Source organism: Lepisma saccharinum, chromosome 6 (genome assembly GCF_977018435.1).
Source record: "Lepisma saccharinum chromosome 6, izLepSacc3.1, whole genome shotgun sequence".
NCBI classification, from domain to species: Eukaryota; Metazoa; Arthropoda; class Insecta; order Zygentoma; family Lepismatidae; genus Lepisma; species Lepisma saccharinum.
In genome coordinates, this window is record NC_139234.1 from 61,304,622 (window position 1) to 61,328,824 (window position 24,203).

The following is a 24,203-nucleotide window of genomic DNA, read 5'->3' on the forward strand; positions in this document are numbered from 1 at the left end:
GAAGTCCGGAGACGCCAGGTGTTGGAGAGTCACCTCTTGTTTGCACCTGTTTTCCATCCTCAGTTCCTCGGTCCGACTGCGGGCTCCTTGATCGACCGTGGGGTCGGTAATACCCATCACGTATCTGACCTAGTTGAAACTTATCGTCGCGGTTGCCCTGCACTGTGCCGTGCGGCGGTCGACGCATATTTCCTCCTCCACGTCTGCCTCTCTGGTACTGCCGCTGTTCTCTCTGTGGCGGAGGTGGTAAGGGATGAAAGTTCTGATCATTGGCGCGCGGATCGTGGTGCTGTCCTCGCTGAACCATCTGAACTCGCTGGGGTCGGTTCCGGCCGTGACGATCATCTTCTCCTCTGGGACGCTTATTCCAGCGCTCTGCCCTGTCGCGTTCTTCTTCTTCTGAGCACTGGTACAGGTTCTCCAGCGTCAGCGACATCGAATCGGGGTCGAAGACACAACTGCCATTAAGGTGACGCCGGACATCTTGCGGAAAATGATATATCAGCGCCGCGATTATTTCTGGAGCCGTCATTTGAGGCTGCAGTGCCTTGAATTCATTATATTTTTTCCAGAAATATTGCGCGTACGTAACTCCCGCGTTTCGGCTGTAACGTTCATTGCGCAGTAACATTAACATGCGTTCTACTTGGATCGGCCGCTGAAAGTGTCTCAGGAACATCTCCCGGAAAGCTTCATAAGATGTGAAATGCCTTTCATTCGTTTGAAACCAATTTTTCGCCCGATCTTCCATTAATCCCCGCAGTACAAGGATCTTTTCATCATTCCCTAAGGACAGCTCCTCTGAGGTAGTTTCAAATCCTTCCAAAAATGCAGACGGTAAAACCCGATCAGCCCCGTTGAATCTTTTGAAATGGGCTTTATATTCAAGAGGGAAAATAGCTCGCCTCGCAATTGTGGGTGGCGAATAATGACCTTCGCAGCTGGTGGTCGCTGGTCGAGTGGGTAAACCGGGGAAACTCTCATTTATTGCTGGCTCATTGACAGGCTCCTCATTATTGCTGGTGGCCGAAGTACCTGGGTTTGTCCTCGTAGCCGCGGGCGTTTCTCGTCGCTGAGGGTGAGAAAGGTGCAAACTGTCCATTCTTTTTTCCAAGGCCTGTATCCTTTGCGAATGGTCCTCAACCTCGCCTATTGTTTTCGTCACCCGCTCTCTCAGACCTTCAGAGTTTTGGTGACAGCTCGCCTCAAGCTGGGCCGAGGATTTTCTCATAAGTGCCAGTTTCTCTTCCGTGTGGTCTGTCCGTCGCGACAGTGTTGCCAACTGCTGGTCCTGGTCATCAACACGGGAATCCAAGCGAGCGATTTCCGCGGTGAGTTTCTGCTCAGTAACTTGTAAACGCGTGGAAAAACGTTCAGTCATTTGTTCCGCCGAAACACGCACCACTTCCTGGAATCGGGTCTCAAGCTGTTCTATCCGCTTTTGTGTCTCCGCATGCTCCGCTCGGATCAGCTGTCTTATCATCTCGAACATCCTGTCGTTGGTGCCGGCGCCATTATTCAATGCATCATCTGTTTTTTCCACCGGAGCGACTTCTTCCGGGGGGGAAGGGGTCAGCTGATTCAGGTCTTCAATAGGTGGCGTGGATTCAGTATTTACCACTAAGCCCCCGTGTCCTGGAGTTCCTGACGAAATAGCACAAGTACTACAGCGCGGCTGCGCTTCGTTCGACAGGTCCATTTCACCTAATGGGATTTCAATCCCGCAAACTACACAATTCCGTGCTACGCTCATCTTTCCAGAAATAATTTTTTCACTTCTCAATTTCATTAGATATTTAAAACACTCACTATGACCTGAGGTCGTCAGAAAATAAATCTGCACTTCAAAAATATATAACGCACTACAGAAAAACAATACAAACAAATACCTATCAAAAATGCAGAGAGGAGGGCACGACGGGTCCTTTCCTGCTACCTTGTAGAAGCCTAATGAAAATAAAAACGACGCGCACACACAAAAAATTGCCACTAAATCTGTATAACATACTTCCTTGAAATATCGCCCTTGCCGATGTTTGCCTACATAATTGCCCTTTACGTTAATCAAATTCGCGCCGAGATAACATAAACACCGAATACTAAATATGGATATCAATAAACATAGCAAAATATGTATAAAACATTTCAACGCTTACTCAAAAAAATATTATGCACTTGTAAAACTACTACCCTGACACACCCGATGAAGGCGAAAAAGAAGACCGGTGCCTGTTCGGGATGCCAAATTGTAACGGGTTCGACCATTCGTCCTGAAGATTGAAGACCCCAGTTCGAGGTGCCAAACAACTCTACCGCTAGTCCGTAGGTTCAGGGTTCCGCGGCCGCCCGATTGGACGGTCGTCGGTCCTTGGTTCGCGTCTCCGGTTAAGGAAACACGATTCCTACTACCAACTAACGGTTTAATTCCAGGTTCATGTCACCGGGTCGGTTATTTACACCTCCGGCGGTAAGCCACGTCGTGCATAAAGTGGTGCTGTTATTCATTTATAGCAATAATAATAATAACAACTGTTGTAATAATAGAAAACTATAAATCTTCTGGTCAATGGAGACAAGCTATGCAGCTTCAAACTCAGGACTAAAACCAAAAATATCGACCATACGAGGATATACATCTATACATACATATAAATGAATCAAAGACACCTGTAGGATAACGAATATATACGTGTATTCGGCAAAAATAAACACAACAATGATAATGTAACCATTACATATCCCCTCACTCTCATTCTATCATGCACTCACACACACACGCTGCAGGGGTGAACACAATATACCATTACATGATAAAATATCTAACCGCCTCTTTGGTTTATTTTCCGTGTACCTTCGAATTTGAGATTTCTATTAGCCCCTTAGGCTTGCTTTCAATGTAAATAAGCGCGGCCAGCACTCTGTCACGAATGAGACGCGATTAGCTAGGCGTCATAGTTACAAAAGTAAATAATAATTGACATTACACATTGTTGAGGCACTACAATGCAAATAAGCATACACTAAATGAATGACAAGAGGAAATTAAGTTGATTACAAGTACACGAGTGCTGATAATACAAACGACTGTAATATAAACTAGGATATATTCAAAATGATTAACTCAGCTATACTATTGAGTACCTAGTTTTTCTGATACCTATATCTATCAAAGAGCACGGTCGAAAAGATAAAAACACAAACATATAATTACTCATATAAATACTCGGCGCGAGAATAGGAAAACAATAACAAATAGTAGGTCTTTTACATTTATAGAATTTCGAAGGGTGAGCGAAATAGGTTCTTAATTTTTGAAGATTTATAGTACTTTTGATTTAACTGGCCAAAATAATTAGTAATTGCAGGCAACATTGTTCGATTTCATCTCGCTTTGTGTTATGACGAACCAGTAGCGACGTAGGTGGACAAATGTTCACTCTCACACATAAAGAAATAACTGGAGGATACTATACCGACTCAATGGCGGCGTGGTCCTCGTTGATGTCAACTGTCCTCGTTGCGGCTTCCCGACGATACTCGTGGCTATGACAGTCTGTCCTCCTGGCGGGCAAAAACTGTCTCTTCGACTTAGACGTAACATTCATTTTTCTTCCTATTTTCCATCGCGGCGACGAAGATGGGCGGAAAAAGCACCTCGCTTCCATCTGTCTGCTCGGGGCGTTGCATCCGATCGTGGCTTCAATGGCCGTTCGGGGATACGCAGGGCGTCGGGTCGTCTAAGGGCGGACGTCGTCTCATCTCTCTCTCTTTTCTCTATCTCTTCTCCTTTTCTCGGTGTAGCATTCGTCTCACTGTTGTACTGTCGTCTCCCACCTGGGTTGGCAATGCGAGTTGTCGCTGCGGCGTGGCTTTCATCTCAGACGCCGTTATGCAAGCGTCGTGGTGCTGTTCTCTTGACTTAAGGCGTCGTATACTTAAGCAGGCGTCGTGGCTTCTTCTCTTGGCTTCATGGCAGCAGTAATCGGAAACCCGAAGGTCCCGTCCTTCTCGTAGCTTTCTCAGCCGCCCATATTTATTCAATGTCCCTCCTTACAAAAAGGGAAAAACACATCTGGAGCACGTGAGACACGTATTCAACACGGCCTCAATTCCTGGCACTGTCACTGCGATCACACACTCACGACAATTAACACGACGCGGTCGAAAAGTTAAAACAAAGCAAAGTTCCGTATCTCGCGCAAAGTGACGCGGAGATGGTGCTCGGTCTGAATATGGCGCTAAACTGTGTCGGTCCTCTGGAGTCCAGGGGTATTTAAGGAAATCTTGAAACTTCAAAAATCAACCGCCTCGCAGTTCGTTAGCTTAGAAAAAATGCTGGACGGCGGTCTTTCTTCCAGGCTCGTTGTCCACTTGGGAGGTTTGGGGGTGAAGAAAAAAAACAGAGCAGTCCTCACACGTGTTGCGACAGAACTCCCCCTCGGTCAGCAACTAGGACGTTCTTTCCATTGCTGGACAAGTAAAAGTCACCCTTAGTGTCAAAAATTCCACAAGTCGCTATTGTTTTCCTACCCTCGCCGTCTAGAACCGAAAATCCAAGAAAAGCCCAAAAAGCACAACTGGCTACAGAAAGTTGTTAAGAGTATTTACGAAATTCTAAAATACACTCACATAAACTACAAAAAGACTGGTGACAAAAGTAATTGTCACAGCAGAAACATAACTTTAAACTGAAGGAGGGTTTTTGAGAGGGCAACACTGTTATGGGGAAACATATTCCTATTTTGCCCCCTCCCAGAAAAAAAAAAATCCTGCGTCTGTCCATGTATATGGCCCTTGTTTTAATGGGAATTAGAGAGGGGGGGGATATGTGAGGGTTTGGCCTTGATGGTATCTCACTCAATACATTCTGGAATATTTTGCCTGGGTAATAATAGTGTGAGCGGTTAGGTTGTTCTTGCTTCCGTCTTATTTCAGCGTTTCCTAATTTCGAAATGTTAAAAGAGAAAACCATTGAGTTTGTTCTTCACAATTTGTACACCTGATGGGCATAAGCGGAGCAAAGGCAGAAATTTGCCAAACTTAAGTAAAAAATAAAGAAAATGCATGTCTTGGATTACTCTGTTGTACTCCAATGCGATTTTTCCAAATATATTTGGTAGATACAAATATAAATTTGTCATGTGTATAGTGTAATCAATAAAACTGACTTCAATTTACCAGAGTTCTTTCTTTTTTCTTTTCAGAATCATATGCTCTTCATCGATGCGTTCCTGCAAAACAATAGGTTAGACCACGTTACTCAGGTGATGGGGTACCATCCAACCTACTTGGATACGTTCCTTAGAACCCAGAACTTCATCTTGAGAGGAGATGGCCCTTTGCCGTATGACTATAGGCATTTCATAGCCATAATGGTGAGTTTTTGTTATTTCATACTAGCCTCCGGCAGTATATGTAAATGTATATTGTTAAAAATATGCTGAGAAGTCTGACAAAACTCTTAAGGAATGTGATAACAAACTTAGCTAGGTGCCTGTTACAGAGTTGTGTACAAAATTTGGTAATATTTTAAAGTTGTTTTACTTTAAATTTTTGGCACAGTGATTTTCATTGAATAAAATGTTTGATCTGGACATGTGCTCTGTTGCACACTAGATACGAAATATTAACTGGATGATATCGTGTGATTCTTTGAATATAGTATTTACACTTTCACCGTATAATTGATTTTTGTAAATCACTTTCCATCTCTTAACAATATGGTTGGATTTTTCACATCTCACATTTTGTAAACTTGGCAAACTAACTTCTTTACCAGCTGGTTAAAATGTCCATAAATTAGAAATGGTTTTGTTATATATTTATTTTAGTTTTTGCTTTCTATTGATTTAACCAATAAGTTTTCATACTTATATTATCTTTTATTGTACACAGGCAATTAGCCAGAATTTTATTTCGGGAGAGGGGCTCATCCCTTATCAGCAGCTGCTGTCTATAGGCGAAAAAGTGGCCCTGAAGATTAATTTCTCAGTATTTTACAACTTATTATCCAAGATGATTAATCCTCCTAAGGAAGTAAAATTAATTACTACCATACGCCTATACTCTTATAAAAAAAAAAATAGAGGGAGAGAGAGAGTGTGAGTGAGTGCAACACTTCATTGAACATGGATCCCCACGTGCAGAGACACAGATATTATTCTTTGTTCTTTTGTGCTGGTTTTGATATTGAGGCATTCCAGCTTTGCATGTGTGACATTTTGCACACGTAATTGAAGGTTCTAGACATGAGGTTGAATTAAAATATTCATAAAGAACTGATTTCATTGAATTATGAAGTTTTTTGTGGTGTCTGCTAACAAGTGAAAAAAACTTGAGTATGATGGTGTGGGCTGAATGCGTGAAAAGTATTAACAAAAGTGTGTTATGTGTGTGACGCTTTAAAAATGTAACAAATTTTGACTTCATTTGTCTACGAAGCATATAGGCTGCAAATGATGATAACTTGTTATTGGTGAAATGTGCAAATTATATGCATTCACAAACATCTACACCTTAATGCACTTAAAAACAATAATAATTTCCATATTAATTCATTTTGTTATTAACATTAACATGGAGTAAGCCCACTGTTCGTGGAATGCCTCTATTATCCCTGGAGAAAGTATATTTCAAGCTAAAACTAGTTGTTTATCTTTGTTGTTATGATAAAAACTCTCCCCCTGAACATTTTTTTGGAGTTGGGAGAGATTATCTGGACAAAATTATTAATCAGGGAAATCCCCTCCCCCCAGAACTTTGCACCTTTAGTAAAGTATATTCAGGAATTCATGAAGCTGCCTTGATTAACAAGATACTTGCTTTCTATTGTAGGCTGCAGGGAGGCATCAGTGCAGTTACTTGATTAATCTGCAGAAACAAGAATTCCTTCTTCAAGGTGGGAACCAGACCTGGTTGAAGGGGTTATCTCAAATTCCACAGAAGCTAAGGGATTTATACGAAATAAACAAAATTCTTGCCCACCGACCGTGGCTTCTGAACAAATCTCACATAGAGGTATGTTACATTTTTTCATTATGTTGATCGTATTTGGTGTTACCCATACCTTACTTGGAACAGTTTTGTTACTGTAAGCATGTTAAGGTTTTTCTTCCTTTAATTTCATAGCGTGTCTAAAATGTTGGGAGTAAATTATGAGTAGGACAGTGATACATTTGTGTAGAATTTTAGATACTACTTTTGAGAATGGGATAGTTTTCATTTGTATGCTTTAGATAATACTTCTTCATGCTTAGACATTTACATTTTGTCTATTGAATATTGAGAATGGTGCATAGAGTATGTTTTATTAGGGAATATGTTGAAATATTTCCTCATGCCGAAAATGTAAATGAGGAAAGGCAGATTTCGTAATGTTGTCTTACAACCTTGTTGTTTTGTGTGAAAATTATTTTGAACCTATTGTAACTTTTTTTGAAAATGACAAAATCTGGAGTTAAAAGGTTGCGATCGCAATAATTTTGTTTTAACAAGGACTGTATTTTTTTATGAAAAAAATGCAATAATTCTATTAGTTATTAAATTTCTCCTTGTGTAATAACATAATTTGCAATTCCCTTCTAAAGAATAGCCAGTCCAGTAAACTTTTGCCAACATGTGTTTACATCTGAGAAGTGAATTTTGATTAAATTTGTGGTGATATTAAAAGAAAAAATAGATCTATTTTTTTTTTTTTTAAATGAAGCTTTTTCAGTGTGTATATGAAATTTTTATTGTGTTTTTATCGCCATATGCGAAGTTTTACCGTGCATTTTCACATTTGCATATTTCCTTTCCTTGACAGAAACTCACCAAAGGGAAAGATAGCTGGTCATTGGCTGAAGTAGTCCATGCGATTGTCATTCTCGCTCATTTCCATTCCTTGTCCAGTTTCGTATTTGGCTGTGGAGTGAATGAGGAATTGGATGATGAAAATGGACACATGTATGGAGAACCAAACTGTGATCCTGTTTTGAGTACGTCACCAAAGTCACCAACACGGTTGGATAGGGAAGGTAAGCCTGCTGTAATTTCTTTTAAAAATATACATAAATATATAGAATATATGTGATACAGGCCTCGCAATGGTTAAAAAAGACTACTTAATTCATTTCAGTAATCTGATATATTTTCTATTAGACGTTACATAGAAATTTCACAATATCATGGGTCTATTTGATTGAAAAAGTTCCATCATGAAACCATGTTTTGTACATAATTTAATAATAATATGAAGCTTTCAATGTAAAGGAAATGAATCTTTATGTGTAATAATGCAATCATTATTAACTGGCAGGTAACCTTAGAAGACACTTGTTTGAACCAGTTTGCCAAGAAGACTACAATTCCTAAGCATATGAACTTTGTCCTAATTTGTATTTCAATACTCTTGTGGCTTTTATTTGTAATCAGAAGAAGGTGTTTTCCAATACACATACAAAATTTTTAAAAAAGCCCTCTCAAGACAAATGCTTATTGAACTATTTTGTGAAACTGTGTAAATTTTGTGTGCAATTCGTGAGATTTCCTAATAATTCCTATTTGTTTCAGTTTTATGGACACCCCTTTCAAGTTCTGCAGAGCAGGAAGTTGGAGTGGACACCCTGATGCAGAGGATGAAGAGCTTGTCAGAGAAATCTGAAGAGTTTTCACAAGAAGAGAAGATGAAGAGGTATGTTTTGTTGTATGCTCCATTAAGTAGTTTCCTCCTTAATGCTGTGTAATATTGCAAATTCCTTTGAGTGCTACTCTAGTTCATATGAATCATCACAATTGAAACTATGTTGTTTACTAAATTGTAAATAACATATTTGTATTGCATGCAAAACTTCATGTTCCATTTTGTTTGCAGATGATTTTTGGATAACATGTTATCTTAATTGAGAGAACATATATTAACCACGACAGATGCAGATAATTTTTGGATAACATGGTCAAACTAGAGACTATTAAGTTTTCACAAATATTTAATGTTGAGTCAATAATACTGTATTTCTTTGAATCAAACATGTCAGTCATCAAATGCAAGGTGCACAAAAATAACTGTTTCAATGCTCCCATCAAATAATTGATGCTTCTGTTTCTCCATTTTTAATGTCAGTTTAATGTGCACTTTACAAAAGCTAACTCGCTCACCACCTCTTTACTGCAAGGAGCAGAGGAATAAATCCCATTCTTAGTTCACTGCTAAAAATAGACTGACTTCTTGTTGAGAAATGTTAATTGTTATAACACAACAAATGGGAAGCAAATTTCATTAACGGGTGATTTTTGTCAGTACAGGTATTTTGGAAAAACATCCAAGGAAGGAAACACTTGATTATTGAAATTCTCAAATACTCCATTCTGTATTCCCTAATGCTGTGGTATATTTATGCATACATACAGTATGCTCAGATCCAAGGTGTAACTAAATTTTCAATATCCAAAACCAGAAATACGAGGTGCACCTTGGATTTGAAGAAATATGGTAATATAATAAAATGATAGAGAATACATTCTTGTTGCATACTTTCCAAAATTCAACTGAATTAAACAATATTTTTAAACTATAAAAAAAAATTAAATGTAACTGAATCAACAATGTCAACAGTCCATGATGTACAGAGAATAAATTTTTACCTGAACGTAACATGAAAATTGTATTGGAGCCACAGTACAGTGACTATTTAACCAGATTATCCATATTTTCCACACATTTTTGTAATCTGTAATTACAGCAGATTTTATTTCGCAAACTGAAATTTGCATAGTAGCATTGTCATTATTTACATATGAAACTTCAACAGTCAACATTGTTTTTCAGGTTTGAGCATGTGGAGAGCCAAAGTGCAGAACTGTCAGCAGGTTTAGAGCCATTAACACAGCTGAAAGCTGACATTGGCCATTTTGTGGAAGACCCAACCTTCCTGTATCAGGACTTCGCAAGGCGTGGTGAAGTCACTGACATTCCTACCTTCCGAGTGCAGGTACGTTCCTTCTCGCTCACTCTGATTTTTCTTGTGAATTTTCCCAAATAAAAGAAACATCTTGTTTCTTGAAGAAGGTTCCTTGCTATGTAGCTCTCTTGGTGCAGGGCTTTTGCAACATTGGTCTGCTTCACTATTTTTCTTTTCCTTTCACACTGTTACAAAGTAATGATCCATGTTGTACTGATTTGTAGCATTAAATAGGGATAATCATCGTACTTGAGAAAGTTTAGTAATGTTTGTGCATTTTTGTTATGTTTATGGAAGTAAGTAGTTTGTAGACTTTTGACTCATTTTTATTTTTCACATTGGTGGTGTTGACAGTTCTCTGAAGTTTTCTTGCAAACGCTACTTTTTATTGTGAATTTTCTGTGTTTTATTTGAAGTTTGCCTGTTATGGATAGTGGATTCCTTCAATTTGGACAGTGTCAGTGTATTTTGCTGACTGTTTGCAACACTTCATGCTTGAAAGAGGGAATCTTCAACAAGACTAAGGTGTGTCTTTTATTGCTATGGAATTCTCTTGTAGGCTGGAACTTATCCACTTCAGCCACAAGAAAATACTCCTGCGACTAATAGGTAATTTTTTTCTTCCTCGTAGGACTACTCATGGGATGATCACGGATACTCACTAGTCAATAGATTGTATAATGACGTAGGAAATTTGTTGGATGAGAAATTTAAGACTGCGTATAATCTTACATATTACACCATGGGAGGGCGGAAAGATGTAGATACCTCTAGATTCCGACGTGCCATTTGGAATTACATCCAGTGTATGTTTGGTATAAGGTAAGGACCTATAGAACAGTCATGCATGAGTGATGTTGTTAATGTATATTTTCCTTCCAGGTTTTAGGCAGCTAATTTGAAGATCATTATCATTGAGAGAAATTCAGATTTGTTCTGTGTGGCAACATTATAATTTGTACAACATGCCTGTGAAAAATTATTATTTTCAAGTTCATAGTAATCATGCTGGTTATTTTTTAATTTGTACATGCTTAAATTATTCTTTGTGCCATTTGTTTTTAATTCTCATTCTGTTCCCTTGGTGAAATGGACTGTTTTTGACATTTCGGAAAAGCATTAAGTATTCATGTGTGCGTATCTGTTCGTACTTATGATTTCAAAAAACTGATTCTGGCTTTATTCTTATCCCCCGTTCATCCTTTTTCTTTCTGAGGGTTAGATATTCAGAAGAGTACATGGTTTTCCGTTTGTTCTCCTTTCAGGCATGACGACTATGACTACGGAGAGGTTAACCAATTGCTGGAGAGATCTTTGAAAGCTTTCATCAAGTCTGCTTGTTGCTATCCGGAACGAGTGACAAAGAAGGATTACGATATCGTAATGAGAGAATTCAAGCACAGTGAGAAGGTGAGTTGTTTTGATATTACTAGGATACATATACATTATACAAACTTTAGGCTAAAAGATTAAAAATCGGCAACTTACGTGTGTGAGTATGAGATTTTTCGTACTACGTTTCGGAGGTTGCACTACCTCCTTCTTCAGGTTGAACGATGTGTCCCCCGGGACAAAGCTGGGGATTGTTTGTATAGATGGTTGATCGACCAAAACGTTGAAATCTTGGTCGCCTGGGAGTACGTCCGATGGTTTTTTCTCATTACGGGGTACAATTACTTCTACGTTAACGATAAAATCTTCCGACAAAAAGAAGGGTTGGCCATGGGCAATCCCATTTCTGGTCATGTGGCCAACATCTTCATGCACTACGTCGAAAAAGCCGCTATGGAGCATGCAGGGGGGAGGGGGGTGGTAAAATATTATGGGAGATATGTAGATGACATCCTCATCATAGGGAATGAAACCAAACTTGACAGCATTTTCGACCAATTGGGGAAGCAGGACCCCAGGATTGGGTTTACTAGGGAAGATATGGCCAACGGAAAGATCCACTTTCTTGACTTGTGCCTTACTAAAACCGGACAACGGATCGTAACCGGGGTCTTCCATAAACCGTTAGCTGGAGAGATGTACCTCCATAAGAGATCCCAACATTCGAATAGGACTAAATTAAATGTTTTTCTTAACTTTTTCATTCGCGCCGAAAGACTGTGCAATGACGAGAAAGAGAAAGGGAAGGAAGGGGAATGGATATGGAAGGTGGGGGTAAAGAATGGGTACACTATCCGCGACCTGGAAAAAGTAGCTAGGAAAGCCAAAAGGATTGTTAGGCAAGAAACATCGCAAAATGACAAAGTGGATAAAATAACTGAGATAGGAAACGGGGAAAAAAACACATATTTTGTCGGGATCCCATATTTTAAGGGGGTCTCAGAGAAAATTGAAAAGTCCGTGAGGGGTTACGGAATAAAATGTGGGGTAAGAGCGCCCCGAAGTATTGAAAAGCACTTTACATCCTATAAGAAAGGGAGGGGGGATAAGCGCAATAACCCTGAAGAGCGGAAGGGAGTATACAGGATAGTGTGTGAATGCGGAAAGGAATATGTGGGACAAACCGGGAGAAGTATGCAAGTTAGGTGGGGAGAGCATGATAAAGACGTAAAGGAGGGCATACCCAAAACTGGATTATCTGAACACATATTGGTTAACCGACATAAGATTGCTAAAAGGGAAGTGATTAGGGAGGTTAACAATAAATTGGACAGAAACGTATATGAAGCTGCCTATATATGCGCGAAAAATTGGAATAAACTTAATAGGGACGATGGGAATTTAGAAGACGGCTGGGTTAATTTCTTTAAAAAATGGGATAAAGCCGCAGTGTTTAGGGACGAGATGGGCTTCCATGTTACTCCTGAGGTCAGGAAAGCCGCCGAGGTGGAGGTCGACTTCTCCTTGGATTGGTGACTCCCGAGCCCCAGTTTGGAAGGATTGAGGAGGGGAAGTTCTCTTTCCCCAGGTACGGGCTGACACCGTGCATTCGCCTACCCTGAGCATTGGTCAGCAGTTCGCCCACTTCAGCCTTGGATGTTCTTTTGTTTTTATAGTATTGCGCGGTTTTAGATATGTAATTTATATTTTTTTAGAAAGTGTCCTTCAAGCAACTTTTTAACCTAAATCCTTAACCTTCACTTTCACGACGAGGCACCATGTCAGGTGTCTGAATAACATCGTTCAACCTGAAGAAGGAGGTAGTGCAACCTCCGAAACGTAGTACGAAAAATCTCATACTCACACACGTAAGTTGCCGATTTTTAATCTTTTAGCCTAAAGTTTGTATTTAATTGTGAGTAATTCGCACATTACCAGTATGTTATATACATTATATGTTCCTTGTAGTAATTCACCTGAATATGTATTTCAGTTTTCAAGTACATACTGACCTTAAGAAGGTGATCTGTCCATTGCTTTCATAGACAATTTGGAAATAAATGGCAGTCAGTGGCTAAGTAATATGGCTACTTTTTTCCTATGCTTTCTCATTCTGAGGAGATACTGATGCAATCACCGAAAAGATTTTAGAAAGATTGTGGTGCCAAGATTAACATTTTCTGATATTCAGCAATGGCCTGTAGCAATTCTGTAGAAATGTTTTCACATATTTGACAACAAAGTTGAGATTTGAAATCATTGCAAGAAGAAACTTCAAAACCATAATTATTGTGCTGTTTTCCCGAAAGGTTTAAGAGAATATAGACTGTATCAAAATGTTCTGCTCAATCTAAATTTTGAAAGTAAAATATTTAATTTTAGATTCTGATGTTCCAAATTCCTACTTTGTCATATTCCTACTTTGTGTCATATTTTTTCATTAAGGAACCTAAGGGTCGGCTGGACCTTTGGCAGATGCCGGAGTGGCTGTTTTTGAATTTTTTCCTGCTGTCAAAAAACTACCAAGATATTCCAAAATCTGAAAAATTACATTTGCTTAGAATTTCTTCTAGAGCATTCACGTCAATCCTCATGTGGTGTGCTTTTGCTAGATATCAATAGTGTAATTGGCTTCCATAGTCGCAAAACTATTAAGAATATGTACACAACAGTGAAAGTAATAATACACCTAAAGATTGACGTGAATGCTCTAGAAGAAATTCTAAGCAAATGTAATTTTTCATATTTTGGAATATCTTGGTGATTTTTCGAAAGGTGAGGAAAATTCAAAAATAGCCACCGTAGCATCGCCCAAGGTTCCGTTAAAGTTCTTGAAGATCAATTCTGCACATTTCCTATACCTGGACTCAACATAGTGTCTGCCAGCATTGGTTATTAATGTCAGAATTTTTTTTATTTCTAAGTACTATGAACATAATGAGGAAGTGCGTATTACTCACTATCAAATATAAAGATATAAATACGTTAGATAGTATCAGAAATTCAAAACTTACGTGAGTGAGTATAATTATATCCAAATGATGTTTCGGAGGTCAATACTTCCTCCTTCTTTAGGTCCATACAAATGTCTAGACACCAAACATGGTGTCACGTAAAAAGTGTTATATAGGAATATAGGTTGAAGGCAAGGATAAAAAAAACACTTATAAAAGTTTCCAGATTAAACAAAGTAAAACTTCCTGTGTTCTTAAAAAGTCCATATTAAAAACTAAAAGGTTAAAAACAGGGTCCCCTGCAGCAGCTAAGAACCCCTATCAAGCATTGAGGCAAAGCATGTGGGTAACGGTCTTCATACGCAGAGCTAAAGATTACCTCTCCTACATGGGACTGATTCCCCTCAACTCTTATGTCACCAATCCAATGAAAATTCACATTCTTCCCCTGCAGCTCTAGAAACTTCGGCGGTGACATGAAAACCCAACTCTGTATAATCCTTATCGGCTTTATCCCATTTTTTCAGGAAATGGATCCACCCCTCTTCCAAATTGCAGTCATCTCTATTGAGTTTATTATCATTTCCGGTGCATATATGGGCAGCTTCATATACATTCCTGTCCAATTTATTATTACTTTTCCTAATAACTTCTCTTTTTATTTAAGATTCTATGTTTGTGCGAGACCAGTTTTAGGAACCCCTTCCCTAATATCTTTATCATGTTCCCCCCATCGGATTCGCATGCTCCTTCCAGTTTGTCCAACATATTCTATCCCGCATTCGCACACAATTCTGTAAACCCCTTTTTGTCCTTCAAGGTCTTTGCCCCCCCCCCTCTTCTTATATCCCGTAAAGTGCTTTTCAATATTAAGGGGGGGGGGGCTTTCGCCACGCATTTAACACCTTACCCTTAATTTTTTCCGAAATTCCTTTACGATAGGGAATACCGACAAAGCAAATTCCATTGTCCTGTGCTTCTTTTTCAATTTCCCTTTGGCATTGTTAGTTCATTACGAACAACTCTCTCAGATTTCCTACCAATTCTATCCATCTCCAAGATCGAATACCCATTCTTCAAGCCCACTACCTTTATACATGCTATTTCTTTCTCCTCATTTTTATCGTTACACAATCTTTCGGCTCTAATGAGGAAATTGATATATACGTGAGATTTGACTCTACATGAATGTTCAGATCTCCTGTTGGTATATAAATCACCCGACAGTGGCTTATGAAATACACCCGTCTTTATTCCGAAATCAGTTTCTGTTATGCTTAAATCCAAAAAATTAATCCTCTTGTCGACTAGATCTTCCCTTGTAGAATTTAATCCTTTCCTCCTGTTTTCCCAATTTGGTGAAAACAAGGTCTAGGTCAGTTCTTTCCCAATTATGAGGATATTATCGACATACCTATCATAGAACTTTAACATTCCCCCAACTTTGTCTAAGGCAGCTTTTTCGATGTTATGCATGAAGATATTAGCCATGAGGCCTGAGATCAAGTTGCCCATAGTCAATCCCTCTTTCTGTTTAAAGATCTTTTCATTAACGTAAAAGTAATTGAAACCAGTTATGAATAAAAACCATCTAATGTATTCCCATGCCACCAATATTTCTACTCCATTCTCCAACAACCATCATTTCTAAAACTATCCTCCAGCTTATCCCAGTATTCCTCCCTCGCCATGATGACCATTTTATTCTCTTGGTCAGACCTGATCAAAAATACATTGTTCCTCTTGACCCATTTTTGTGCCTTCTGTAAATTTTTCATCAATTTCTCTTCCTTTCCCCATTTTTTACCCTCTTTCTGGGTTTGATGATCACTCCTAATGTTAAGGTACATTTGCTCATCCAAAATATCATGCATCATTTGCCTGACCTTATTTCGATCCTCATTTTCATCCAACTTTCCTACAATTTTCTCCTTTCTCAAAGTTTTCCCCTTTATTGGCAAATTTATGCCCCTTACTCATAACCTCCATTAAGGCCTTTGGGGGTTCATGTTCAGTCAAATTCGAAACGTTCTCTCTTACCTTCCCTCCAATTTCGTGTTTTTCCTTCTTTCCCATAATCCCTTTACTAATTTTTAGCCAATTTCTTGCCAATGCTATCAAAATTCCTATCTCTCGCTTTATCTATGGCCCTAAAATGTCATTCTTCAATGCGTCCCCATGTCACCGCGTCCAGTTTCATTCCAATTTCTAGATGTTATCCTTAACATTCATGGTTAAGATGTTTGGTTTGCCCATACGCTTCACTAATGCATTTTCCTAGCATCTTAAATTGGAGCTCCCTTTTCTGTTCCCTTCCATTGGCACTAAAGGGTTGTTACCCCCACTTTAGGAAATTCGGCAATACCCCCATTTTTCTGCATTGTGAGAAACCCAATCCTAATTAACATTTTATTCAGCTTAACCCTCATTTCCTGAAAAAATGGGATAAAGCCGATAAGGATTATACAGAGTTGGCTTTTCATGTCACCGCCGAAGTTTGTAGAGCTGTAGGGGAAGAATGTGAATTTTCATGGATAGGTGACATAAGAGTTGAGGAGAATCAGTCCCATGGAGGGGAGGTAACCTTCAACTCTGCGTGTGAAGACCCACACTCTTTGCATCAATGTCTGATAGGGTTTCTTAGGCAACTGCAGGAGACCTGTTTTTAACCTTTTAGTTTTTAATATGGACTTTTTAAGAACACAGGAACTTTTCCTTTGTTTAATCTGGGAACTTTTATAAGTGTTTTTTTATCCTTGCCTTCAACCTATATTCCTATATAACACTTTTTTACGTGACGCCATGTTTGGTGTCTAGACATTTGTGTGGACCTAAAGAAGGAGGAAGTATTGACCTCTGAAACATCGTTTAAATATAATTATACTCACTCACGTAAGTTTTGAATTTCTGATACTATCTAATGTATTTATATCTTTATAAGTACTATGAAAATTTAGATTTTTTAAAATTTTGTAGACATTTGCAATAGTTGTCCTTGTAAGCCCATTTTCCATTACACACACCTTGACACTCATTGTGAAGATCGTTGTGGAAAAATGACCCTGATCCAACAAAGCCTTCATTTCTCCTTATCCTTTCCACTACCACAACCAGTCTTATAATTGGACACAACCATCTTACCCATTTGCTGCAGTGGCTGGACCGTCGAATGTGCTGATTTTCCCTCAGACTTAACCTAACAATTTATAATCCATGTAGGGAGATGATGATAATGTTTTAGAAAATGTGTTTAGCCTTTTGAGAAGAGCAGGTCTCTTCCACTGTCTGTGAAGATTTTTTTTAGCGAGGTCTTACCTTTTTGATGTGCACCTTGCACTTTTTAACTTTTATCCAGGGGTTTTTAAACTTTAAGGTTAGGCTTGTAGATGATTTTTCATTGTAGCAGGATGGTCATACATGCGGATCCACCCAAAAATTTTAACTCCTTCACATTCAATTACAAGATAAACTAACTCACTGCTTTTTCTTCACAGGTGCATGTGAATTTGATGGTGCTAGAGGCAAGAATGCAGGCGGAGTTGCTGTATGCTTTAAGAGCAGTGATGCGCTACATGACGTAGGATGTAGATGTTGCCTATATTCACCCATCCCCCCTCCCCACCTGAGAGGATCCCACTGTATATGTAAATACGTAGATGTGTGCATGCGTGCGAGTTTACCATGGGCTGTGCAAAACGTCAGTGTCCCGGGAGGTACCAGAACCACTCTCAAAAGGATTTGCCACACTGCTGCGGAGAGTGTGGTGTTGCAGTTTGCATCCACCATGCCCTGGATTGCAGGAATGCTAGTCTGTGATCTTAACAAAGAAAAAAAAATCTATCAATGAAAGCAGGCTGTCAGTCCACGAGGAAGCCAAAACTACTGCATAGTTCTTTATGTAGGGGGAAACGGGAATTGGACGGCACAAAAAAAAGGAGGAAAAAATATTAATGACTGTGATCTGTTGGTAATAAGTTGTAGTACCCAAGTTTCATGGTTTGCATGTATAGCCATTATGTATCGTCACAGTCTTGGATCTTCTGTTTAAGGTGTGTTAATATAGTGGTAGTATTAGTGGAGTACTGTTGTGGTAGCCTGTTGTGCATTAATTGCCATGACAATTTATTTGTTCTTTTTATTATTGGGAACTTTTGAGCTCAAAATTATAATTAAAAATTTCTGACATGGCTTCAACTGTACGTGCACCTTTCTGTTAGGGGAGGAAAATTTGTGCAATCACCACGAAACTTGGGTTAAGACTTGTTTTCTCAAGTCATCTTGCAGGTGTTTTTACTTGGCCTATTTATTGAAATTTGTTACTACATTCTAAGCTTGTATGATAACCTTAAATATATAAATATATATATATATATTGCTTCAGTGAAGCTTCATGTGAATAAAAAGGCAAAACTTTAGTCATTTGTTTCAATGATATGAATCTTACTAAAAAGAAATATATCTCCCACCTTGCAGTTTTAACATTTTCTTTTTGTACCTATTCTTAGTTGGTGCAGAGATAAGAGAGTGAGAAGTCAGTATTTGCATGTAAATGAGTGACTTATCTTTTTCATTCGTTGGTTAATTATATGCAACTTCTTTTTTTTTTAAGAAAAAGTAATAATCTTGTTTGTATATGTTTGCAGATGTGCGTAATTTGTCTACTATATAATGTGTGTGCGCGTGTGGCTGTGTGTGCACATGTACATGTGATAAATGTATAGTTGAAAAAATGTGAAACCTTGAAGCCAACTCAATTTTGTTCCTTCTCTTTGCCTGTGTTCTGTATCTGTTGTCTGCATCCCCGAGTGCAAGTTTTGCCTTTATGTAGGTTTCTTCTTTTTTTTTTTACAATCAGAAAATGATGATAAAGGAGGCATTACCAGTGCTACCAACTGCAAAGAAATACTTCCTGGTACTGAAATTTTAACGGTTTTCTGTTTTTTGCAAATAAGTCTGTGCAGTGTAATGCTCTCTAACTTCAGCCAGTAGTATGATCTCAGTATTATCAATGTTTAAAAGACTCCTGTGAGTTGTACATTATACTCTTCTTTTTTTTTTTAAATATATATATATATATGCATTGTAACTTGTGTATAGACTGGTACATCCGTTGCCAAAGGTTGGTCTGGTAATCTTTTTCTATGTAGTGAAGATTACCACTATGTTATGTTGAGGTTCGGTGCAACTAGCCACAGATTTTATCACCTGTTTCTATGCTTCCGATGCACAAGCTAACTAGGAAAATAACTTGTAGATTATCAAGATTGTGGCAAATTTTGATTTTTGAAAGAATGCACTTTCAAATTTTATTGCAGTGATATAATTTTGTGTAAGCTGCTGCATATTCTGATACAGCAAGTTTATGAATGATCTAGTGAAAGAGTAATATTATATATTTGCTAGATTTGTATTCAAACATAGTTACAGCATTCATTTCATTTGCAGTAATCGCAAAATTTCCAGTTAACTTATCAAGAGCTTATGAACATTTGGAAATTTCACATACCGTGTAATTAAAATGCTGAAAAAAAGTTTTTCTCTCGCATGCAGAGATCAAGCATTGTTCCATCATTTCTATTGCACTGTGGTGAAAGCATTGGTACTCGCAGGGGTTTTTCTCTTTTGTGTGATAAATGAATTGGTTTTTAGGGCAGCGGGATTTCGAAAGCAGGAGTTGCTGCCCATTGATAGGTGGTAATGCTGTGATTTCTAAATATATACATAAGTACATGTGTGTATGTGTACATATATACATATGGATAGACATTTAGTGAGAGTATAAATGTGTAATATTAATGAATTCTATATATAAATATATATATATATATTATATATGATATTGGCTTTTACAGATTTTATATACACTATGGGAATTATGATGTGTTGGTGAGCGTGAAGGATAGAAAAAGCTAAAATTTATTCGTTCCAAATTTTCATCATGTTCCAAAATTTTTACCTCATGCACATAACTTGACAAAATGTACTAGGAATTAATATATGTGTGCACATATCAGTTATCTTGCTAACATCCAAAGGTTTTTTGTGAATTTCACATTTGAAAATGAAAGGATTTTTGGTCTGTGTGGATGAGAGTGTGTCTTGGCATAATTGCACGAGAGGTTTACATCATGTTGAGTTTTCCTTGTTCTTGTTTCTATGGACCCTTTTCTTTTTGCCCTCAGAAAATCCTAAAATGTCCCTACATAAATTTTAAATTCCGAAGAAAGGTATCACATTACAACTTATTGAAATTGATACAACCAGATTTTGATGTTTTAGGATTGTATATCAATCCATCATGTACTTTCGAAAATGTATATGTACTTGACCTTTGTAAGAGGCAAAAATCTAAAAAAATAAAAAAAAAAGTTTTAATTTTTATTAGTTTATCATTATCCTTTTGAGGCAGTGCATTAGTGTCTGGTATCTGAAGTTGATGTATGCATCATAGGCACATGTTACATGCACTTAGGCTAACAAATTGCAGTTGTTAATCAGAAAATAAGAAAAGCAAAAAAAAACAACTTGTTTGTCATTAAAACATAACATGGGAACAGACAAAGAAGTTGGTCTGCAGAACTAAAGTAAGAGGATTTAGAGCTCACTGGTTATCAGGGGGCTTTGTAAACCAAGTCCAATTTTTGAAAAGTTTAACAGTATTAAATGAAGTAAGTATAATTTGGGGGGGGGGGTCATTAAGTTATATGAAATTTAGAAATATCATACAAATACAACATTTTTTCTATATCTTTTAAAACATCGTTATCTTATAAGTAGTGGCACATATTTTTGGTAAATAGAAAAGCAAAATTTCTGTACAAAAACAGTCAATTTCGGGTTCAAAAGCGGTAAATGAAATGAAATTTCGCTGTTATTGCGGTGAAAAAGCAGTATATAAAATGACATTTTGGTTTTAAAATTGTGAATATAATCCTAAATTTAATTTAAAAACCTCTTACTACACAAAATAAACAAATCCCTTCTAATAACACATTTATGTCATTACCAGAATATTTAGTTTATTCCTGTATAAAGGTGTCCATTCTTCCTTCTCAAATATTTACAGCAGAATTAATCAATTTTCCGTAAATTGCATAACTCGCAGGATAATTCTGACTTCAGAAAGTGTCGTGGCAGTAGATAAACTCTAAAATTCGTGTTTAAAAGTGTTTTCGCATTATTTTGTGACAAAACTGGGTAGGAAAATGGACCTCTCACCTTTCAGAAACATGAAAAATTAACATTACAATGTGTTATTTCACATTTCGTTTTTTTGTCAAAAACTAAATATGCATGCCTCTACTTATAAGTGTTGATTGCTACTGAAATCATTCGTTACTGCACACTCCATACTACTTTTGATGATACAGATATTTATATCACACAAGAAAAAATGCACAATATTCCACCTCCGGCGGAAGCATTGAAACTCCCCTTCGTTCTGAAAACATGGGGAGCCTTTGACACAGATGCGGAGGCATTGGTGCGGAGGGGGGTACAGGGGTACATTGTACCCCCGCAAATTTTTGAAGGGGGGTACTCTACCCCCCTAAATCCGTAAATCGAGTTGTACCCCCTGTACCCCCCTTTGGTAATTTGACAGCAGACGGAAGGTGCTACTGTTAAAATTACCTATTATCAATTCGCCCAATAAAAAAATGTTTTATTGTTTATAAATTTTAAGCATTATAGTCCTTACCACAGAAATTCCAAACATTTAATTGTAAACTTATTATACTATATTGCGCTTGCTACTAGTTAGTTCATAGACCTAAGTTCTTGGAAACCTCTTTAAGGAGATGAAAATTGTTTAAAATGTGTGTGGAACGATGGAATCAGATTGACCCTCAGACAATTACGGTGCAGACGATTGCTGCTTTGCGTAAGGGGGGGGGGGGTACACATTTCTAAAGCAACCGAAAGGAAAATAAGCACAAACAAGAACGAGAAGGACCTCACTACACAGGAGACGAGATGAGGCTGTGACAATTCTCGACTCATCGCATGACGATATCATTCCTAGGTGAAATAAAGTCTTTCCTAGACATTTAAACAAGGTGCAAATTGCGATTTTATCAGAGGGGGAACTATTTTTTACCTATGTATTAGGTATACTTATAATTGGACATTAATTGCTTAAAATCTAATTGTGATATCGAATGCAACACAAACACAACGGCATTTTATGTTAAACACTAAAGTCAAATTGTAAGAAAATTACATTAGTCAGATGAATGCACGAGATAAATGAGACTCACTGCAGGTTCTATTGGTAGATTTTGGATTGGATTTACAAGGTCTCTGGGAGTAAGATGGGAATATTTGATTGGTTTGGTTTATTTTACTTCGCATTTCTGCCACTTTTGGCTAATCGCGAAGATGAGGATGAGTGATGATGATATGATGAAATTGATGGACACTCAAAAATAACGCCCATGGGCAGGCCAGGATTCGAACCTGGGACCTCAGGCGTCATAGCGCGCTATGCTAACCGCTCCGCCACGGAGTCCGGTGAGGTGGCAATGTGTTTTGGGTTTTCTTTGTAGATGCGAAAATCTTTAACTGTGACGTGCACATGCTTCTGCTTACATTAAAGTTTACCTTTTCACATAAACGAGAAATTGACATGTCATCCTAAAACACACGCATGTATCTGCATTTAATACCACTACATATGAAAATAAACCTTGGCCGGCTCTTCACATTGTCCACCAAAAATTGAAAAGAAAGAATAAACTTTTGAGCGTATGGCTTTCCTTGCTACTTCTGAGAGCTGAAGGATTTCGGTTTTGTAAATGTACCGAATGGTATTACTTTCAGTACTTGAAGAACATCATTAGGTACAGCTAATTATATTACAAATAAATGATTTGTCAATTTTTTTCACAAATATTTCAAAGTTAGACTTCTTACGAGTTGATTGGGAACCATCTGAACTCATTTTTTTCTTTTTTAATACAACACCCTATAGATGTCTGAGAAAATACCAAATACATGGCTTCTAAAAGGCATTGGATGTGGTACACATCTGCCATAAATTGTTTAAAGATATTTTTATGCATAGCTATGGGACTTTTAAAATTAGAATGAACGGAACTGAAGTGGAACTCTATATAATGTAGTTTCTATATCCAGTGGGTGGGAGTGGCTCAAGATCCCCCTCACTCCTGATTTTCCGTTCCGTGAAATCCAAATAAGCCCAGAATGAGGTCCAGAGCTTAGCCTTATATGTTTCAGAATTGTTATCTGACTTTAAAATTTGTTTTTTTTTTTGTTCTTGTTTTTTGAAAACTTAAATTCTAACAAAAACAATGAAAAATATTTATGCATATTTTGCATTAAATAACAGGACATTCGTGTGTGGTGTTCTAAAAGAGAATATTTCTCATGGCTTCACATTATACCTAGGTATAAAGGACGTTTTTGTGGGGGTCCAGGGGGTCCGGACCCCCTCCCCCCGAAAGACTTACCAAGTAGTAAAATTAATTTATCAAAATATAATTGTTTAGCATTTGTTATAATCAATTTCCATCAATGCCAATACCATGCTTGAACAGCGTAACAATTAAAAGTTAGGGTGCTGCAGAAATATCTCTAGGATTTCATTTGTGAATAACAAAGCAACGATAGATGTTATGCAAAACTTTATTGCACAGTTGGAAAGAACAAGGTTTACCATTTTAATGCACATTTGCAAAGAACAAAATGTTCCAATTATTTTTTGTCAAAATTGCCACAAGTCACCATTTCGTGTGACATAGTTGACTTTGTTTTAAAATGATATCGTCCAAATGCCGATCTGCACAGTGTACGCATTTCTGAATTCTCGCCCTGAAGTTCTGCATTACCCTCCTAGTCATGTCTGGTCGGTATTACTGCTCTTTCCTGTCGGATACCATCTTTCAGATCATTGGCTATCCTTGGCCTTCCTTGGTAAACTTTAGCCTTCAGGTACTCCCACAGAAAGAAGTCGCAGGGT

At 37.9% G+C, this 24,203-nt stretch overlaps 1 protein-coding gene across 2 annotated transcripts in view; it reads left to right on the forward strand.

The window, feature by feature from the left end:
- The window catches only part of Sesn (Sestrin), a 760,958-nt gene extending 740,356 nt beyond the window's left edge, over positions 1-20,602 (forward strand). For both annotated transcript variants that reach the window (XM_083124009.1, XM_083124010.1), the window contains exons 5-12: positions 5,205-5,375; positions 6,835-7,017; positions 7,805-8,015; positions 8,551-8,671; positions 9,806-9,968; positions 10,570-10,760; positions 11,204-11,348; positions 17,719-20,602. In XM_083124009.1, the coding sequence (XP_082980135.1) occupies positions 5,205-5,375; positions 6,835-7,017; positions 7,805-8,015; positions 8,551-8,671; positions 9,806-9,968; positions 10,570-10,760; positions 11,204-11,348; positions 17,719-17,805 (1,272 nt within the window). In that variant the 3' untranslated portion in view covers positions 17,806-20,602. The remainder of the gene's footprint in view (positions 1-5,204; positions 5,376-6,834; positions 7,018-7,804; positions 8,016-8,550; positions 8,672-9,805; positions 9,969-10,569; positions 10,761-11,203; positions 11,349-17,718) is intronic.
- The last annotated feature ends 3,601 nt before the right edge of the window (positions 20,603-24,203 follow it).